The sequence below is a fragment of the Perca flavescens genome, chromosome 7 (assembly GCF_004354835.1).
Source record: "Perca flavescens isolate YP-PL-M2 chromosome 7, PFLA_1.0, whole genome shotgun sequence".
Lineage (NCBI taxonomy): Eukaryota > Metazoa > Chordata > Actinopteri > Perciformes > Percidae > Perca > Perca flavescens.
The window spans coordinates 26,260,725-26,277,967 of NC_041337.1; the positions used below are offsets into that span (position 1 = coordinate 26,260,725).

At 40.6% G+C, this 17,243-nt stretch overlaps 3 protein-coding genes across 6 annotated transcripts in view; 2 read left to right on the plus strand and 1 right to left on the minus strand.

The window, feature by feature from the left end:
• Positions 1–7,255, plus strand: part of cep104 (centrosomal protein 104) — a 44,622-nt gene extending 37,367 nt beyond the window's left edge. For both annotated transcript variants that reach the window (XM_028581811.1, XM_028581813.1), the window contains 3 exons: positions 546–613; positions 3,695–3,782; positions 5,413–7,255. In XM_028581811.1, the coding sequence (XP_028437612.1) occupies positions 546–613; positions 3,695–3,782; positions 5,413–5,543 (287 nt within the window). In that variant the 3' untranslated portion in view covers positions 5,544–7,255. The remainder of the gene's footprint in view (positions 1–545; positions 614–3,694; positions 3,783–5,412) is intronic.
• Positions 7,256–7,612: 357 nt separating this feature from the next.
• b3gnt7l (UDP-GlcNAc:betaGal beta-1,3-N-acetylglucosaminyltransferase 7, like) lies at positions 7,613–9,446 on the minus strand. The gene has a single exon (XM_028582625.1). It carries the CDS (start codon positions 9,444–9,446, stop codon positions 8,211–8,213), a length of 1,236 nt encoding a protein of 411 aa, XP_028438426.1. The 3' UTR covers positions 7,613–8,210.
• A 1,627-nt stretch (positions 9,447–11,073) lies between these two features.
• c7h1orf174 (chromosome 7 C1orf174 homolog) lies at positions 11,074–16,627 on the plus strand. Of its 3 annotated transcripts, none has more exons than XM_028583295.1 (4): positions 11,074–11,298; positions 12,591–12,647; positions 14,362–14,733; positions 15,825–16,627. In XM_028583295.1, the coding sequence occupies exons 1-4, from the start codon at positions 11,287–11,289 to the stop codon at positions 15,966–15,968; spliced, it is 585 nt and encodes a 194-aa protein (XP_028439096.1). In that variant the 5' UTR covers positions 11,074–11,286; the 3' UTR covers positions 15,969–16,627. The 3 variants fall into 3 exon arrangements, with proteins under 3 accessions (XP_028439096.1, XP_028439097.1, XP_028439095.1); XM_028583294.1 differs by having other exon boundaries at positions 11,076–11,298; positions 14,356–14,733; XM_028583296.1 differs by lacking the exon at positions 12,591–12,647 and having other exon boundaries at positions 14,356–14,733.
• The last annotated feature ends 616 nt before the right edge of the window (positions 16,628–17,243 follow it).

The following is a 17,243-nucleotide window of genomic DNA, read 5'->3' on the forward strand; positions in this document are numbered from 1 at the left end:
GTTAGGCGAGCATTAGGCAATGCAGTAACATTATCTTGGTTATCTTGGTTTATACTTGATCATCACTGTCTAGTGTTCATCTGAATTGTTCAGCCTCCGTTTTTGCAATACAGGGAACAGTAGGGTGCCCACTTACTCGTATTTCATCCACACAGTGCCCTAAAATATTCTTCTGAAAACATTTTACGTGAGAAAAAGGCAATACAGTAACAGAATGTTGGTTTAAATTTGATCAGCACTGACTTTTTTTGCAGTTTAATCTGAGTTTAGTCTAAGGTTGAGAAAGAGAGGGGCAGCTGTCTCTCTTGATCTGCTTCTATAATCTTTGTGTCGTAAGTGTGTAGTTCAAGCAACAGGCCTAGGGCCAGCAAACCCTCCAAGTGACACGTTTTGCGTCAAACGCAACGAGTAGGAAATCTGGGCACTGGTAAAATGAAGGAAAGTTTACTGTAGTTCATTTACACATACTACCAACATTATTATGATGCAGAGTTGGTTGAATATCGGCAACGTATCCCTTTAAAGGTGTCATGTTTCTGTTTCAGCCTCTATCTCGGGTAAAGGCTCCAACCACTGTCCTTTGTGTCACAACAACTTCATGCCTGGAGAGAAGGTGAGATTATGTACATGTAAATTACATGAACTGTGCCAGTGTTTTCTTGTGAAGCAAAAGCTTGATCATAGAAAATTATAAATTGATGTAAAGCATGTGGGGTAAACAAATAGGTGTGAAGTGGAACATCCTTTTTCTGTCCCTTTCTAACTTGGCAAAAAACAAGAATTTTGCAGCAGAATCTGTTTTTTTGCATTATGCTATTTAATGCTAATTAATTCTTTGCCAAATCAAAAAATAAATAAATAAAACTAGGTCTCTTGTATAGAGCTGCTTCATAGATAATAATTGTTTTCACAGAACTTGGGCCTGAACTTCACTCAGTGAGCTTTTTTCCATATTTCCTCTTTTACATCAACAAAGAAACTCAAAAAGCATGTAATATTAGGCTTGAGGAGCAAACAGGTGTTAAGGTTAAACCCTGCTATTGTTGGCCTTTAAAGACTTCAAAGGAGGCAAACACTTTGTTCTCTAAATGTACTTTTCATTTGCCTCAAGATTAAGTGGATACCATCAGATTCTTCACATTCCAATTAGTTTGAGGCTAAGTTAAGACAAAAATGTCCTGATTATCTGTTGATATATATATATATTTGTGAAAGCAGTGCTTTCCCTAAATCTTTATATTTTTGTCAAGGTGGTTTAGGATAATGCAGTTTATTTTGATGCTAATTATGAACCCTGGACAAAAGTTAATTATTGTGTTGTAAAATTGGACAAATTAAGGTTTCCTTTGATTCCACCAGTAGTGGTAGTTTTCCTGCTGAGGTGGCTCCCTGCTATGTATTATGTGGGCAATGTTTGATCTATAACAGGGAAGGTTTGCAGTTAAATATTTACTGGTAATCTTATTTTAATATTAATCAACAGACATCATAGAATGGGTAAACCCAGCCCTTGTTTACATTCAACATAGCCAGCACCGAAGCGCAGCAACCCGCTGATGCTGCTGTCGCTGCTACGTCAACACACGTTGGTCGGATTGGTTGAAGGACTATCCAATTGCGTACAGTCATTTGAACTATTCCCGTTGATCACGGCTCTTGTGCAGTAGAAAGTACAGAGCACACTCCCCAAACTGAATGTTCAATCTTAAAAGATTGAGCTTGGTCTGGTGATAGCCAGACTACAGATATCAGGTATCAGTGAGGAAATGTTGTCAAAATAGGTTACTCAAACGGTAGTAGCGTACACTGGTTGTACAAATATAACCGCTGGGAAAAAAGTTTGTTCTTATGTTCCATAAGTAAACAGTGCTCATGTTTCAGCGCCCTTGGAGCTGCTCATTCATTACTAAATATTTGTGTCTGTCCACTTACTGTGTGATAGAGAAGTTTAACATGGATATGCAACGTACAAGATTCTCTGCCCCACTAAAAGATGTAACAACAGTGTAGCCTTTCGTTTTTGTCTTCCGTTACGTTTCTGTCATTGTGGGGTCTAATGAATCATGCAAGTCGTCTTTCAAGGAGCCACAAGAGCTACGAGAATCAGTCTGCCCAGCACCTGTCTTGACCCTGCCTGTCTTAGTTTGCAGCAGCACATTGGAAATGAAACTTCCGGACAAAACTCTTAATGCAAGAATCTTAATTGGTGGTTAAAACATCAGTCTTCAGTTTGACATGTTGGGTCGGGTGTTGTAGGAGAAGATTGTTTCCATCAGTGTTATTACAATCCCTACCAATCACTGATGAGCTCACGTCTCATTCAACTTAGGGTACTTCTTTGCTAACCGTGGTGACCCCAGGTAATCGGTGTTTGATTCTGGAGAGGTAGCCAGAGAAACAGTTACCACATCCAAGGCAGGCAGAAGGTTCTCAAATTCGGGCGCCGGGAGGTATTGGTGAAAAGTCACAAAACACGAGTCGTTTGAGACCCCGTAACTGGAATGAGTACGCCCATTTGAATTGGCTTGAAAGGTTAATCGACATCATTTATTACTTATAATGACTCTTTAACATATTGTATGTTGTTTCTGCCTTGTAAGTGTGCAATCAGAATGTAATACTTATTTCAGATTGGCCAATCCAGAAGGAAAGTGTAAACTACCTAATAAACAATAAAGTTCTAATCTTTTTTTTTCTTCATATAAACAAGGGTCTATTCTGCCCACTTATACCAAACAATAATGATACTTTGTAAACAGTTTAATGACAATAAGTTATGTATTAGTTAATACAATCAGTGGCAGTGGTTTGGAATACATCCAAGAAGAACTATAAGAAGTAGTCTAAAGTACATTTAGTAAAACTTGTCACAGCAGGTGCTTTCATGTTGCTGATGGAAAATACCTGCTGTAACATCACTGATTGGGCATTTGGCAAGATGTATATCGTGCTTAAAGGTCTAAATCCATACAGAGCAGTGCAGCAGCATTTTCACACGTTATTTGATTTAGTGTTAAATCGTCTTCTATCACAGCAGACATTTTGACTTGTAGCACTAATAACTAATAACATTAGTGATAGCTCCTTTCCATTTTAAATGGCCTACTAAGGTGTACCAGCATGCAATATACTGGGCATGGCACATGTAGCTGGAATGCAGCCTTAATTCATTATATTAATTATTCTGTGTTGTTGCTGCTGTGACGTAATGTATCCTTTGTTAATGTGCTTAGCATAAATGTGACTCTCTTTGTCAACATTTTTGCATCATTAATGATTAAACATTAAAATTATATGACATTGTTACAGTTTACAGTACTTTACCATTTTTATTCCTTGCAAACCCTTTAGGATAAGATATGAGAGATATTGAGATTATGCCCTAAATTACATTGACACTATTTATTCGACCTTAGTTGCAACTCATTTGCTTACTCATTCAAAATCTGATTCACAACATGAAGTCGTTCACCTCTCACACCCTTAAAAATGAATGAAGAAAAAAATGTACAGAAAGTCACACTCTCAGTGCCAGAGCTGTGAGCGTAGACCCAATGAAAGACTGCAGTGTTAGTGGGAGGGAGGGCAGCCATTCGGGCCTTGACTGGGCCTACAGTCACCCGTGGCTGTCCTGATCGAGAGATGAACCTGGGAGAGGAACGAACTCACTGAGCTACTTTGTCTCTTGTTATAGGCCTGGAAGGCTCACCTCATGGGCAGGGAGGGCTGTAAACAAAACTCACGCAGGACTGCGGTGTCCCAGAGAACCCAGCCAGCACAAGGTAAAGCATTCATACACACTCTGCTTACACCCACCTCTCTAACGCTCAGTGTGAAATCTATACAAAGTGCCCATGCTTGTTGGTAAAATTTCATGTTGCAGCTTTTCCACTATGGTTACCTGCCTCAGAGCACAGAATAACGCATGTAAAAATAGCGACAGATTTAATTAAGAGTCTGGTGTAGTGGGTGTTAGTGTATCCATTTTGAGTGATATTTCGCAATACTGGTTGTAAGTAGATTGTTAATGGCTGAAACATGCAGTTAGGGTTAGTGAGTAGGGTTGCATTAGTCTGGATGCCCATTCTTTTGTTGAGGGATGTCTCATATTACTGTAATAACCATCTTGATGCCAGAGTGATCACCTTACGATGGAGGATCACTGCTGAGTATATTTAAGTTATGATCCTATTCCTTAAGGTTTTCACTATATCACACCTGTAGGAAAAGCCCATGTGTTGGTACTAACAATGCTAACGAGGGCTCCGTTGTACTTAAGTGTTCCAGTGACAGTGACAGTGAACATGCCCGGGACCAGGAGCCTGAAATCAAAGCAGCTAATTGGAATTCAGCCATTCATAATTTCATTATTTACACCTGTGCTTTTCCTACTGTGACAAATGTCATCCGTTACAAAAGCATCAATCTTCCTCTGTTGCATTTCTGAAAGAGTAGCAGCTCAAAGCGTGTTTGGTGCCCCCAGTGGTCGATATATGTATCATTTTGAACTGAACTCTGCAAGCTGTATTATTAAAACCACACCACCCGTTGCCACCACAGTAACCATAGGTGTTTCCAAATCAACCGGGACTGAAATCTTAAGGATTATAACACGTTTGATAACAATGGGTAGGACCCAGACGAGGTCAGAAGAGCAGGAGGGGCAGTTCCTGGAGCATGCTGACCTTTCACATCAAGGGGTGCCACAAGGCGACATAATAACTCCGTTGACTCAAATAAGCCAATCCCATCATCTCGTGAGTGCTTTGCCTACGTGCTTTGCTACAGCATACGAGTTAACACTCTGGGATAATGGCTCACTAGTAAATATGTTTACTTTTCAGGATTTCCCCTCAGGAAATAGTTTGTTAAAGGTAGTAAGCCACTCAGATCCTGACACATCTTGTTCATGTTAATCGACTTAACAGATGATGGCCCAAACAGGAGCCATACTCATTAAATATATAGCATGTGCTGTGAGAAATAGTGCCTCTGCCCTTTTTCCGCCTAATGATTCATGTTTTATTCCATAAAAGCTTATTCATTTTTGTATGATGTTAGTGAGGGTGGTCTTCATGTCAGGCTTTGTTAAGTATTCTGTACATTACAAACATACAGTACATTTTGAATCAAGGACTTTAACTTGTAATAGAGTATTATAGTGGCATTACTTATTTTAATTAGGTAAAGGATCTGTGAACTGAGTTCACAAGTTCAGAGAGGGGGGTCCTGCAGCAGAACGGGTTTGAATCCAACCTGCTGCGTGTCATCCCCCATATCTCTCCCCCTTTCATGTCTATCCACTGTCACTATATGTATAGATAAAGGGAAAAGCCCCCAAAAAATAATCTTTAAAAAAAAAAAGTTCTATAAAGGTTTACTGTGGGGATGCAATTTTGTGTGCGTGTGCAGGCAGGGCTGTTGGTGGAGCCAAGCTGATGCAGGCCTGGTCGGTCGGGGCCAGAGCCAGAGCCATGGGCCAAGGCAGCCGGATCCCAGCCCTGGCACCCCTGGCCAGAGGACATACACCAGGGAAGCACTGAAAGTGGTTCGAAGCACCCAAGGGGAGGAGCCCAACAGCAACAGTCAGCACTGTAGTAACCCCAGCCCACTCTCATGTTTCCTTAACCCACGCTCCTGCATATCAGAACTTTTAGAAAAGACATCTGATAGGGTTTAACACATTGTTAAGATTACCAAAAAGGGAATAACTCCGTCTTATCAGCCTATGTACAAACATTACAGCATGGTGTTGTAGATCCACTTATTGAGACACTGTATATCCATGTGAACACTGTGTGCTGTTTGATGATATGTCCTCACAGGATGGCTCAGTTTTTTTATTTTTCACATCGCTCACTGCCATTTGAAGTCACCGTGGTGGGGAATTGTACAGCTGTACTTCCATTATGTTTTGATGACTCACAAAAGACATAATAAAATAAAAAATAATAAAAAACAATAAAAAATAATGCCTAATGGCATCTTCTCGTTAGACCCTCAGTTTGCAATGCAGGTTTCTCTTATGAATGTGTTGTCACCAAACCCAAGCTGAGATGACCCTGATGACATCACTATGACATCATTAGGGTTATTGTATCAACTTGACAAAGGTAGTAAACTAACCGTTCTACACAAGCTATGCAATGCTGCTATAATTGTGAACATTTTATTAAAATGCAAATTGCAAAAAAAATAAACAATACAAATATTTTTAGCATTGTATTTCATATTTAGACCAGAAACTCTTCAGTAAAACCCAGGATATAAATAGAACTACAATTGAAGTGACCACTTCCCATGCATAACTAGAGTAGTAGCATTAAATATGTAGTCAATTACTAAATCTTACCAAGTGGACAGTGACGGCACCTGATACTCCGAAACACTCCTCTCCTCGTAGATGCAGTAAGGCGAGGAGAGGAGGAATGAGGTTACCAGAATAAGACTTTTCTTCCTTGGCAACACTCCAGCATCCTAAAGCCAAGGTATAGTGTAGCTTCACTGTTAGCTTCACGCTTTGCCATCTGTTTACATTTAACTTTTCATTTCTTGTCGTATATATAAATGATATTGAAGGAATGAAGTAGCACTTTGCCAAATAGATGATGCTGAATTTTCAGTACAGTATGGACCTAATGTATCTTCCTGCTTAATGCCTATTGACAATCTTGAGTAGATAGCACAGTTTTATATGCTCTATTAGTCCAGTGAGAAAGTCAATGTAGACGTAAGTATTCAAATGAAACAATGGAGATGAATGTACTGTATACAGCACCTATTTTTCTTTAACTTGATTTCTGCTGAATATGACCAACCAACCGTTTTAAGCCCTTCAGTGGCTTTAAACTGATTCAATCACAAACTAGAGTTTGACAATAATTTGCTAGATTTATAATAAATGCTATCTTTTTACTACTTGTATTGCACAGTGTTATGATGATGTTGATTGTAAATATGTGTGATTCATCCACAGCCGAGAAGAACTAAAGTATCTGAGGTCTTTTTGAATATTCTTTTTCAAATTGTAATATTAGTAGGGTAAATGTTTCACTGATTTGTGTTTTTAGTTTGAACTTCCCAATCCATCACGTTGGATTTAATGTGCTTCTGTATTGAGGACTATTGCAACAGTGGATGTTATTCATGTTTTTACGTGCATAGTAGTCAGTATTTTCTTAATAATAAGTATGGCATCAAATGGCTATTTTTTTCTGCAAAAGTATCTGTATTTGTTTAAATAAAGCCACATTAAGATGAACATTGCAGCTTTCTGATACCATTTAAGTACTATTTTACATCTTATTCCAAATCGTTCCCAATAATGCGCTGTTCTCCAGCTGTTCACATGTCAATAAATCAAATGCTGCAACATTCATTCTGTATTTACAAAGGTGACAGAGAGCTCCAGTTTTATTTACATTATCATTCATACATTCATACAGTATTACATCCGTTGAGTTTCTTTGGTTTTTTGGCCTCTGAAAATCATACACACATGAATTGACACTTAAAAAATAACATTAAAAGGTGGAATAAAACAATATATTAACTTAAAACAATCAAATTGTTTAATTTCTTTTCAACAATTTCCCCACCCTACAAAATAATCTCTCAACTATGCAGTTCATTCCATGAAGCGTGCTGTGAGTCCATATAGTTCACTTTGACAGTCACACTAAAATCCGAAATTAACACCTGGATGTAAAAAGTCCAGTCTTATTTATGCCTGCACAAACACACTAAAACCATTACAACCATGTATCTACATCAACATTAGGTCTCGGATTAAGATGATAGAGATGATGCAAGTACAACCTGAAATGGCACAAAGAATCAGAAACCTTCCTGGGATGTGTGCACACTGTGGAGTTGTGTTGTAGTGGTTTTACACAATGGAAAAGCAAATTAGTAAGACTAGTGGAGAGAAACCCCAACCTGTTCAGAATTTGACATACAGAATATATTAATATCTGGACGTGCTGTATAGTATCAAATCTATCAGCGAAAATGAAATGTTAAAAACAGTTTTGATGAATTTCTTTTTCCATACTTGCTCCCTCCCTGAACTACATTACTTGGCAGTAGATTCGGCAAAGATGTGTAAAGATCATCATGTATGATAAATTAAAAAACACAAGTCTTCTGTGTATTTAGTTCAACTTTTTGTCAATTCATTTACTTTCCTTTTATATAGCCTACGTTGACGATCACAGGGAGACCCTTTGAGCGCAAATCAAATCCTCGTTGTTCACCACGCTCCACATCCTGAGCAGCTCCTGCGCGCTCAGTTTGTGCACCACGATGAGGTTTTTGTAAAAGCATGGCTCGCCGTTCATGGGGCTCACCCTGCGTCTGGTGATGCCGAATGTCCTGAAGCCCGGGTGCATCTCTGGGGCCAAGTGTAGCTTCTGCAAGCACATTCCCAAAAACACATCGTCAATGGGGTACAACTCCAGGTCCTCCGAGACCACGAAGAGCCTCCGGGCCAGCTGGGAGGACATCAGAAACCCCCCACCTCCGACATAAGGGGGATATGGCTTATCGTACAGCTCTTTGGGAATGTAGTATTTGCTCTGCCGGTTTCGGATGGGGATCGCCTTGGAGATGGTGTCCCCCACAAATAACTCGGCCTCTTTGCGCTCCTCCACTCTGAAGCCGATGAGCTGCAGCAGGTTGTGCGTGTTCACAAACACGTCGTCATCCCCTTTGAATATGAACTGGACGCCAGAGCAGTAAATGTTGAACCATTTGAGGAAGTTGACCTCTTTCAGGGTCAGGTTAAAGAAAGTGTCCATGAAGTCCCACTGGAGGATGTCCCCGTAGATCATGTCCTCGTACTCGATCAGTTTCTGAAGGTTCTTGGTGTCTTTTCCAGGCGTCGGGCTTCCCAAAAGAAATAAAGTTTTGATTTTCTTCCCACCCACCGTGTGCTCCTTGCCCCAGGTTTTACGCACAGCCTCCCGCCTGTCGTGCTGCTCGATAACGGACTTGACCACCATGAGGAGTTGCACCTCTCCATCCGCGCATTTCTCCGGGTGGTTGATGAGCATGGGGAAGTACCTGCAGTGTCTGTGCAGAACAAACTGGTGAAATCTCGGGTCCAAGCGCCGAAACCAGTCCTGGGTCCTCACCGACGCGTCCTCACTGCAGTTGAGAACCTGCGCGTCCCAGGAAGCAGGAGTCCCGTTGGAGACCCGCTGCGCATCCAGTCCGTGGCTAAGAACTGGAGACTCTGAGCTCCCCAAACTATTTTTCACGACTCCCTTCTTAAATGAAAAACACTCGGAGTCGCACCAACCGGCATCCTTCATACGTTTAACTCCCACTCCGTCCTTCTCTGCCAGTTTCAACTTGTGGATCATGAGAAAAGAGGCAAAGACCAGAGACAGGCTCAGCAAGGGTTTCAGCAGACCGACCCGCTTCCTCCGGAAACAGTGATCCATGGCTCTCACTGCGGCGCCCAGAGACCCTGAGATGCTGGTGTTTCACAATTGTGCGCCCGAGTGGAGTCCATCACCGCCGTCCCTGCTCATTTGGACACCAGAGGTTGCGTCCTCGGCTACGTGAGAGCGCTGACCCCGGGGCCCCTTTTGCCCATGACGGCGCTCAGTGGAGTCGCACATCGCTTCTTGGTGCAATGAAGTGATGCAGGATACCAAACATGTACTCAGGCTGCTTCTCTGTCCTCTGTCTCGGACTGACTGGAGACCTGTTGCAGGATACCCCCCAAAAAAAAAATATTTCCTCCCCCTAATGATCCAGGACCAGCAGGTTTCAGATTTCTCACATCACACACACCAGGTGTCCACCACGTTGTAGTGCCGAGCGTCATTAAGCTACACTTTTTCTATTGATCTATCTATCTATTGCTTTTCATTGAATGATTACACATTGTAGTAATCAGAAGTAAAAGACACCAGGTGTTATTTAGAAATTAGATTTAATTAATTGAGTACAAAGACTATAGATTCTAGAAGATACAAGGTAGCCTACGACAATAAAATGCAAAAAATATATGGGGCGCCATAATTATAAAACGAACAGTGCAGAGCAAAAGCATAATAAATATTGATGCACATTTACAGAAATATAATCATTTTTAAATAGGCTACAAGTTAGGGATGGGTCCGAGAATAGTAAATGTACACTCTTATGTGTGGACTTGGCAATAAATAAATAAAATAATATAAATAATTAATTAAAACAAAATTAATTTCTGTGGGTGTTACTGGAAAGGACAAGCTGCAAGATACTTTGTTAGGCCTACTGCTAGTCATACAAGTAAGTGGCCAACCGGTAGGCTACAACGTAGCTAATTATTTTAAGCTGATTCTCAAATAAGATATAAAGCCTACTTAGTTTTTTTTTATTAAAAATATTCCTATTGTTCCTAGGCGGCACAAACTGTAAGTAGCATATCACATGACTGCGAGAGGGTGGAATTAAAAAGAAAAGACTCTGGCACCCTCTTGTGGACATTTTATGGAATGTTACCTCACCTCACACGACCCCACCAAGTGAAACCAAAGTTTATTCTGTTAACAAAATACATGTTGTGTGGCTGATGGTGACATTTTGTAGTCAGAGAGACTATACATACATTCAGATCTGTTGTATATTAACATCAGCAACACATTGCCTAATGGCATTTTAACAGGCTACTTGGTCATAATCAAAACAACTGGAGATTGTGTCCAAGCCATAGACTGTTAATATTTACAGACGATGGTCTGAGCTGATATACAGATCTAACAGGATGTGAGTGTTTCTGTGACTTCCTGTACAGACCGAAGGTTGCTTAAAATGGCTGGAAACTGTCCTGCTGGACCACTTGTCACCTCCCCCTGCTGCTGCTGCTACCATCCACAATAATGAGAAACCTTCTCCAAATAATGAGATACTAGTATATCTCAAAATAATGAGATAGTATTTTAAAATAATGAGATAGTATCTTAAAATAATGAGATGCGTATCTGCATATGTAACGACTTAATATATTTTGATTTACTAAGTCGTTATTTTGAGAAGGTTTCTCATTATAATGACTAACAGGATCTTTTTTTTTTTAATCATCACATTGGCGGAAATGGGTTTCCATAATATTGACTGTGTGACCTCGGAGTGAACCTCTCTCAGGAAACGGCGGCTCCATCTAGCACACACAGCAGCACAGGCGGAGACGCCACATATCATCACAACTCACAAGCATAGTTATTAGGAACCAAAGCCAGTTTATTTAGAGAATATCAGGGTCGCTGAAAAATAAAAGCATTACGCCGGCAAATGATGCACAAGGTAGGTGCTTCGCTAAGCTAGCTAGCTAGCTAGTTGAGTAACAGGCAGCTAGCTAGTAAATGAACGCTTACAGCTCATAGCTATCATATTAGCCTTATTAGCTTGTAGCTGCTATGTCGAGATAAATTATCAGGCACTTTAGCTAACGTTAGTTTTGGTAAAGTCTTGGCTTTTTTACCATAACTACAGACAACGGTAAAGTCGTTCTTGTGCCCAGTGAATTAACGTTAACCTTACGTGACCTAACGTTAACGTTAGTTGTCTTCCGCCCGTGATGGTTTATTTACTAACAATGTGCATTGCATATTATTGTCGGAAAGCTCAGTTGCATTTGTATTATCCTAACATTTAGCCTAGTTACATTAAGAACCGTTTAATTTTTTTTATTAACTTCAACACGCATAAAGTTACTGGAATAAAATTCAGAGTTTACTCGAGGTCTTCAGTCATGGCTGGTGACGTTATAAATAAATAAAAAATGTGGGAGGAGTTTGGCCAGCGGACCTTACATGGTTGTTGATGGACTGTACTGAGCTTTGGTGGGTTTCACCTATGTATACACTTTAAATGTCAAATGGTGCACTGTTGCGTTTTCCCCTTTAAACATTATGCAATCTAAATCCAAAATCGGACTCCCTTACCACTCAAAATCTGTGGTTTGGTGAAAGGCATAAAGAGTGGAGGCCGTGATCATGTATCAATACATCGCAAATGTACGCTTGTCTGCTGTAAAGACCCCACACATCTTAAGCATTAGAGTTAATATTTCCATAATCAGTGCTGGACAGAATACAATCCTAGTGCTTCGAAATTAAAGCGCATCAATCTTTGTTTCAGAGGTACTCACGTGAGTGTACATTTTCAACACATTCTCAGAAAAAAAGACATCTGAAGTTAAAAAATAAGATGCAACAGTAAATCACTGATTCATCCTAAACCAGCAGGTCTTTCCCACGTCTACTTTTAAAGTGAAAAGATTAACATGGCCATTCATGTCTTCTCCTGATTTTATGTTTTTCTTGGGAGCATTACTTTACAGCATAGGGCTGACTAAAAACCTTGAATAAAACCATTAACATGCTAAATAAAAATAAAAAAGAATTTAATTTAACCCACTCCTAAAGGGCTGTGTTTTGGAACGTTACTTGGCTTGTGCTATCACTAAGGCTAGGGAAGATTGGTGAGTTTAATAGTCGCCCTGCTTAATGAAACTAACTTTGTTTCATTAACTGGTTGCTATAATTGAGTATTACCACATGGGATGAAACAAACCACATTATGCTGCTTTGCAGATGCCTGGTCAACTTGACAGCTTGAAGCCCAGAAAGAGGAAGAGCAGCTCCAGAAAGGTGTGTGTTAACCTGTATACAGGAGAACAGCCCATATAAAGAGCAAGTATTAACAGCTTCTATATTCTGCTGTTTCTAACGGAGTATGTCTGAAGTCAAATAATGTATATAAAAAGACCATGTTTGATGCTTTTCCCCCTTAACTGGACAATTATAGCTGGCTAGACTTTCAAAACTGCATATGAGAACTGTACTGGACACACATGTTAGGCTCTCTATTCAACGTGTTGCGGGAGTTAGATGAAGTACCATGGTATAAGACCCCAGGATGTTGATGATCATAGTTACAGTATCTCACAAAAGTGAGTACACCCCTCACATTTTAGTAAATATTTCATTATATCTTTTAATGGGACAACACTGAAGAAATGACAATTTGCTACAATGTAAAGTATTAAGTTTACTGCTTGTATAACAGTGTAAATGTGCAGTCCCCTTAAAATAACTCAACATACAGCCATTAATGTCTAAACTGCTAGCAACAAAAGTGAGTACACCCCTATGTTAAATTCCCATAGAGGCAGGCAGATTTTTATTTTTAAAGGCCAGTTATTTCACGGATCCAGGATAAAGATTGGCGTGGGGTACTTTCCATAAAATCATCTCTCAATGCAAATCAAACCAGCTTTTAGGCTAACCGACATAAAACCATGCCAATCTCTATGTATGGTGAAGGGTATGTGATGATGTGGGGCTATTTTAATTCCAAAGGCCAAGGGAACTTTATCAGGATGCATAGTATCCTGGATCCATGAAATAACTGGCCTTTAAAGGAACACGCCGACTTATTGGGAATTTAGATTATTCACCGTAACCCCCAGAGTTAGACAAGTCCATACATACCCTTCTCATCTCCATGCGTGCTGTAATGCTGTCTGACGGCTCCAGCGGCATCAGGCCAGCACAGAACATCAGGTGAATGGTTCCAGTAATCCTACCGCTCCGAATAAGTGACAAAATAACGCCAACATGTTCCTATTTACATGTTGTGGTTTATAGAGTCACAGCGTGTACAAAAAACAACGTAACATGAGACACGGCCGTCTTCTAACTGTAAACAAACCGGGAACTATATTCTCAGGCGGAAGAATATAGTACTTGGGCGGAGTGATATGCTCGCAGCAAGCCTGTCTGAGAATATAGTTCCCGGTTTGTTTACTGTTAGAAGACGGCTGTGTCTCATGTTACGTTGTTTTTTGTACACGCCAGATTTACAAATCACAACATGTAAATAGGAACATGTTGGTGTTATTTTGTCACAATTGGGAGCAGTAGGCTAGTTGGAACCAGTTACCTGCAGGATCTGTGCTAGGCTAAGCTAATGCTGGAGCCGTCAGACAGCGTTACAGCACGCACGGAGATGAGAAGGGTATGTATCGACTTTTCTTACTCTGGGGGTTACGGTGAATAAGCTAAATTCCCAATAAGTCGGCGTGTTCCTTTAAAAATAAAAATCTGCCTGCCTCTATGGGAATTTAACATAGGGGTGTACTCACTTTTGTTGCCAGCGGTTTAGACATTAATGGCTGTGAGTTATTTTGAGGGGACAGCACATTTACATATACAAGCTGTACACTTTACATTGTAGCAAAGTGTAACTTCAGTGTTGTCCCATTAAAAGATATACTGAAATATTTACTAAAATGTGAGGGGTGTACTCACTTTTGTGAGATACTGTAATTGCATAACCCTGGTCTTTAACTTTCAGCCACAGGCTTCTACTACAAGGAGGAGATGTATGAAAAGTCCAGAGACACAGCCAGCCGCAGAGAGCAGTTCAGTACTCAGTGGTTACAGCGAAGCAGATGATCCTCTAGAGACCCTCTCCTGCATCAGCTGTGAATGCCACCAGTCTGCAGGCAGGAGGAGATGCTCAGCATCCCCAGAGCTCGAGGGACAGGAGGGCAAAGAGAACGGGCTGAGGACGGGGCTGGATTTGGACAGCTGCAGAGTGAACGGCGTGTGGGACAAACCGGAGTCTGAGGACATGGATTGTGAAGGAACCAGCAAAAACATCTTCCCAGATGACGACAGTAATCAGATTCTTCCTGTGGAGCAGTTCTTTGGAAACTTGGATGTTGTACAGGTGAGATTTTTTTTGGTTTATCTCCATAATGGGGACAATCTGTGACTCAGTTTGGATCATGTTGTTTGCAAAAGGTTCTTATAGATGAAAGCTTTCCCAGCTGATGGCCAGTGTAGGAGGGGCTGTGTTGATAAGACACCGACTAAACATAGATAAAGCAGCACCCAACTAAATGTGCAGTTTGATAACGTTAATGGTGTTGCCTGATGTGACTATGGCGTGTGTTCTACCAGCAATATTTTTAGGGCTAAATATTAACAGGTAAGTGCATATTTCAGGAGGCAACAAAAGAGTCAAGATGAACAAAAGTCTCTTGTGTTAAATAAACTACTAAACTGTGTGTGTGTGTGTGTGTGTGTGTGTGTGTGGCATATGTCAGTGTAAATTGTATGTTTTGTATGCTGTTTTAAAAGAATGAATAAAAATGGTTAATCATTAAAAAAAACAGATTGTAAAGGTGCAAAATGGAAGACAATGTGTTGCTACCAAAAATGCTTTACAGTGCTAGGACAGTGGTGCTCATAAGTTTATGAATCCATACTAAAGTTGAATAAAAAGAGGAATAAAAAAAAAAATCATCTTTTGGAAATTGATCTTAATGCCTTTTTATTTAAAAAAAAAAAAAAAAGGAAAAATCCAACCTTTTAAGGACGCCAATTTTCTTTTTGAATGAATAATGTATCGTAAATAAATACATGTTCTAACTTAAAATACAGGGGGCATAAGTATACACACACCCCTATGTTAAATTCCCATAGAGGCAGGCAGATGTTTATTTTTAAAGGCCAGTTATTTCATGGAACCAGGATACTATGCATCCTGATAAAGTTCCCTTGGCCTTTGGAATTAAAATAGCCCCACATCATGACATACCCTTCATCATACCTAGAGATTGGCATGGTTTCCAGTCAGCCTAATAGATTTGCATTGAAAGATGATTTTATGGAAAGTACCCCACTGAGTCCACTATTGAAACCATGAATGCTCTCCAAGTATGCACTCATGAAACGATCTTTGTGTGGGATACTTGTACTGCTTTTAAACGTGGCAGCGCAGAAGTTGGATGAATTACAAAAAAATGTATTCCACAGGACTTCCCTTACAAATCGTCGGAGAGCTCCGCCCATGTTCAGAAGGAGAACAGGAGACGGCATTACTACGCACGAGAGGATAGCGATGAAGAGGAGGCGGGCCTCAGCAGTGTGCGGCGAGACGACAGAGAGGACACTTGGTGAAGAGTAACTGCCCCGTTGACTGTTGTGGACTCAAAGTCATGCCTGCTGAAGGACATACAACGCTCAGCACTTAGGAAAAAGCAGCCAAATTAAACCACCTGTTCAGATGCCGCGTTCGATCCGAACGCTCTCTCAAATATAGCATGAGTGGCGTCGCTCACAAGTCGCTGGTGATGAAGTTGCCCACTGCGACGTGAGTAAGGGAGGCATGAACTTGCTGTAGCTAAATCTGCTGTTAGCCGACTATCATTGTATGAGTGTAGTTGCTTCAAACCTGCTTCCAGTACCCCGACATGAGCTGAAGAGATTGGTCACAACCATCGACTGTTAATATTAACGGACAGCGCATCCGGTTTAGCCAAGTGCTGCAAATGCTGAAGTGCCTTCAATCTGCCTTCTGTCTGAATTCCAGCAGGGGGCGACACGTGCGTTTGCAAAATGAGGTCGGTTTCTGTCTATGAGAAAGTGACTTCACTTCTTACTTGATTTATTACCCCAGTAAACATTTATGGTCTCAATCGCTAGTTTTATGTCAATGTGATTGACAATTCGCGGCCGGTCTTATATGTAATATTACTATGGGACAAAGTAGAGCTGGGCGATATGGAGAAAATTAAATAGCCCGATATTTTTGACCAAATACCTCTATCGATATTGTAGGGTTGACAATTGGTGCTTTTACAAAATATGCACACAATGAGATTTTTGATAAATAATCATCAGTTATGTTGATATAACTATGTGGGTAAAAGCAAATAATAGAACAGCTAGAACAGTCTGGTGTGTTCAGATAATTACATCACTCTACTGTAATGCAGCCTTTAAAACCAGGAAAAGACAACACTTGTGTCATATCCGGATATTACGATATCCAAAATCTAAGACGATATCTAGCCTCATATATTGATATCGATATAATATCGATATATTGCCCAGCCCTAGGACAAAGCTAAATCTTACCTCGAATTATGTTGGCCAGCTTTCAGCAGCAGTTGCGTCCAGATATCAGTGAAAGTGTGTAACGTAACAGAGTGTAAGCAGCGTTGCCAACTCTCAGCTAACGTCACAGTCAGATACCGCCCAACAGCCTATGGCTCCTCCCTCTCGTCTAAAATCGTCACATCGGCAACCGGGACGGCTGCGCCCCTAACGGCAAACTCGACGACTCCGTAGCAGATCTCCACAAACCGGTGGGTGACGTCACACATGCTGTCCATTCATATTTACAGTCAATGGTCACAACTCCAAAACTCAAGCACCACAGAACTTGTTTAA

Bases quoted from the DNA above. Each gene is read 5' to 3' on its own strand.
- b3gnt7l (XM_028582625.1), bottom strand. From the start codon at position 9,446: ATGGATCACTGTTTCCGGAGGAAGCGGGTCGGTCTGCTGAAACCCTTG.
- c7h1orf174 (XM_028583294.1), top strand. The intron at 12,648-14,355 runs GTGTGTGTTAAC...TTTAACTTTCAG, and splicing joins GGAAGAGCAGCTCCAGAAAG to CCACAGGCTTCTACTACAAG. The intron at 14,734-15,824 runs GTGAGATTTTTT...TGTATTCCACAG, and splicing joins GAAACTTGGATGTTGTACAG to GACTTCCCTTACAAATCGTC.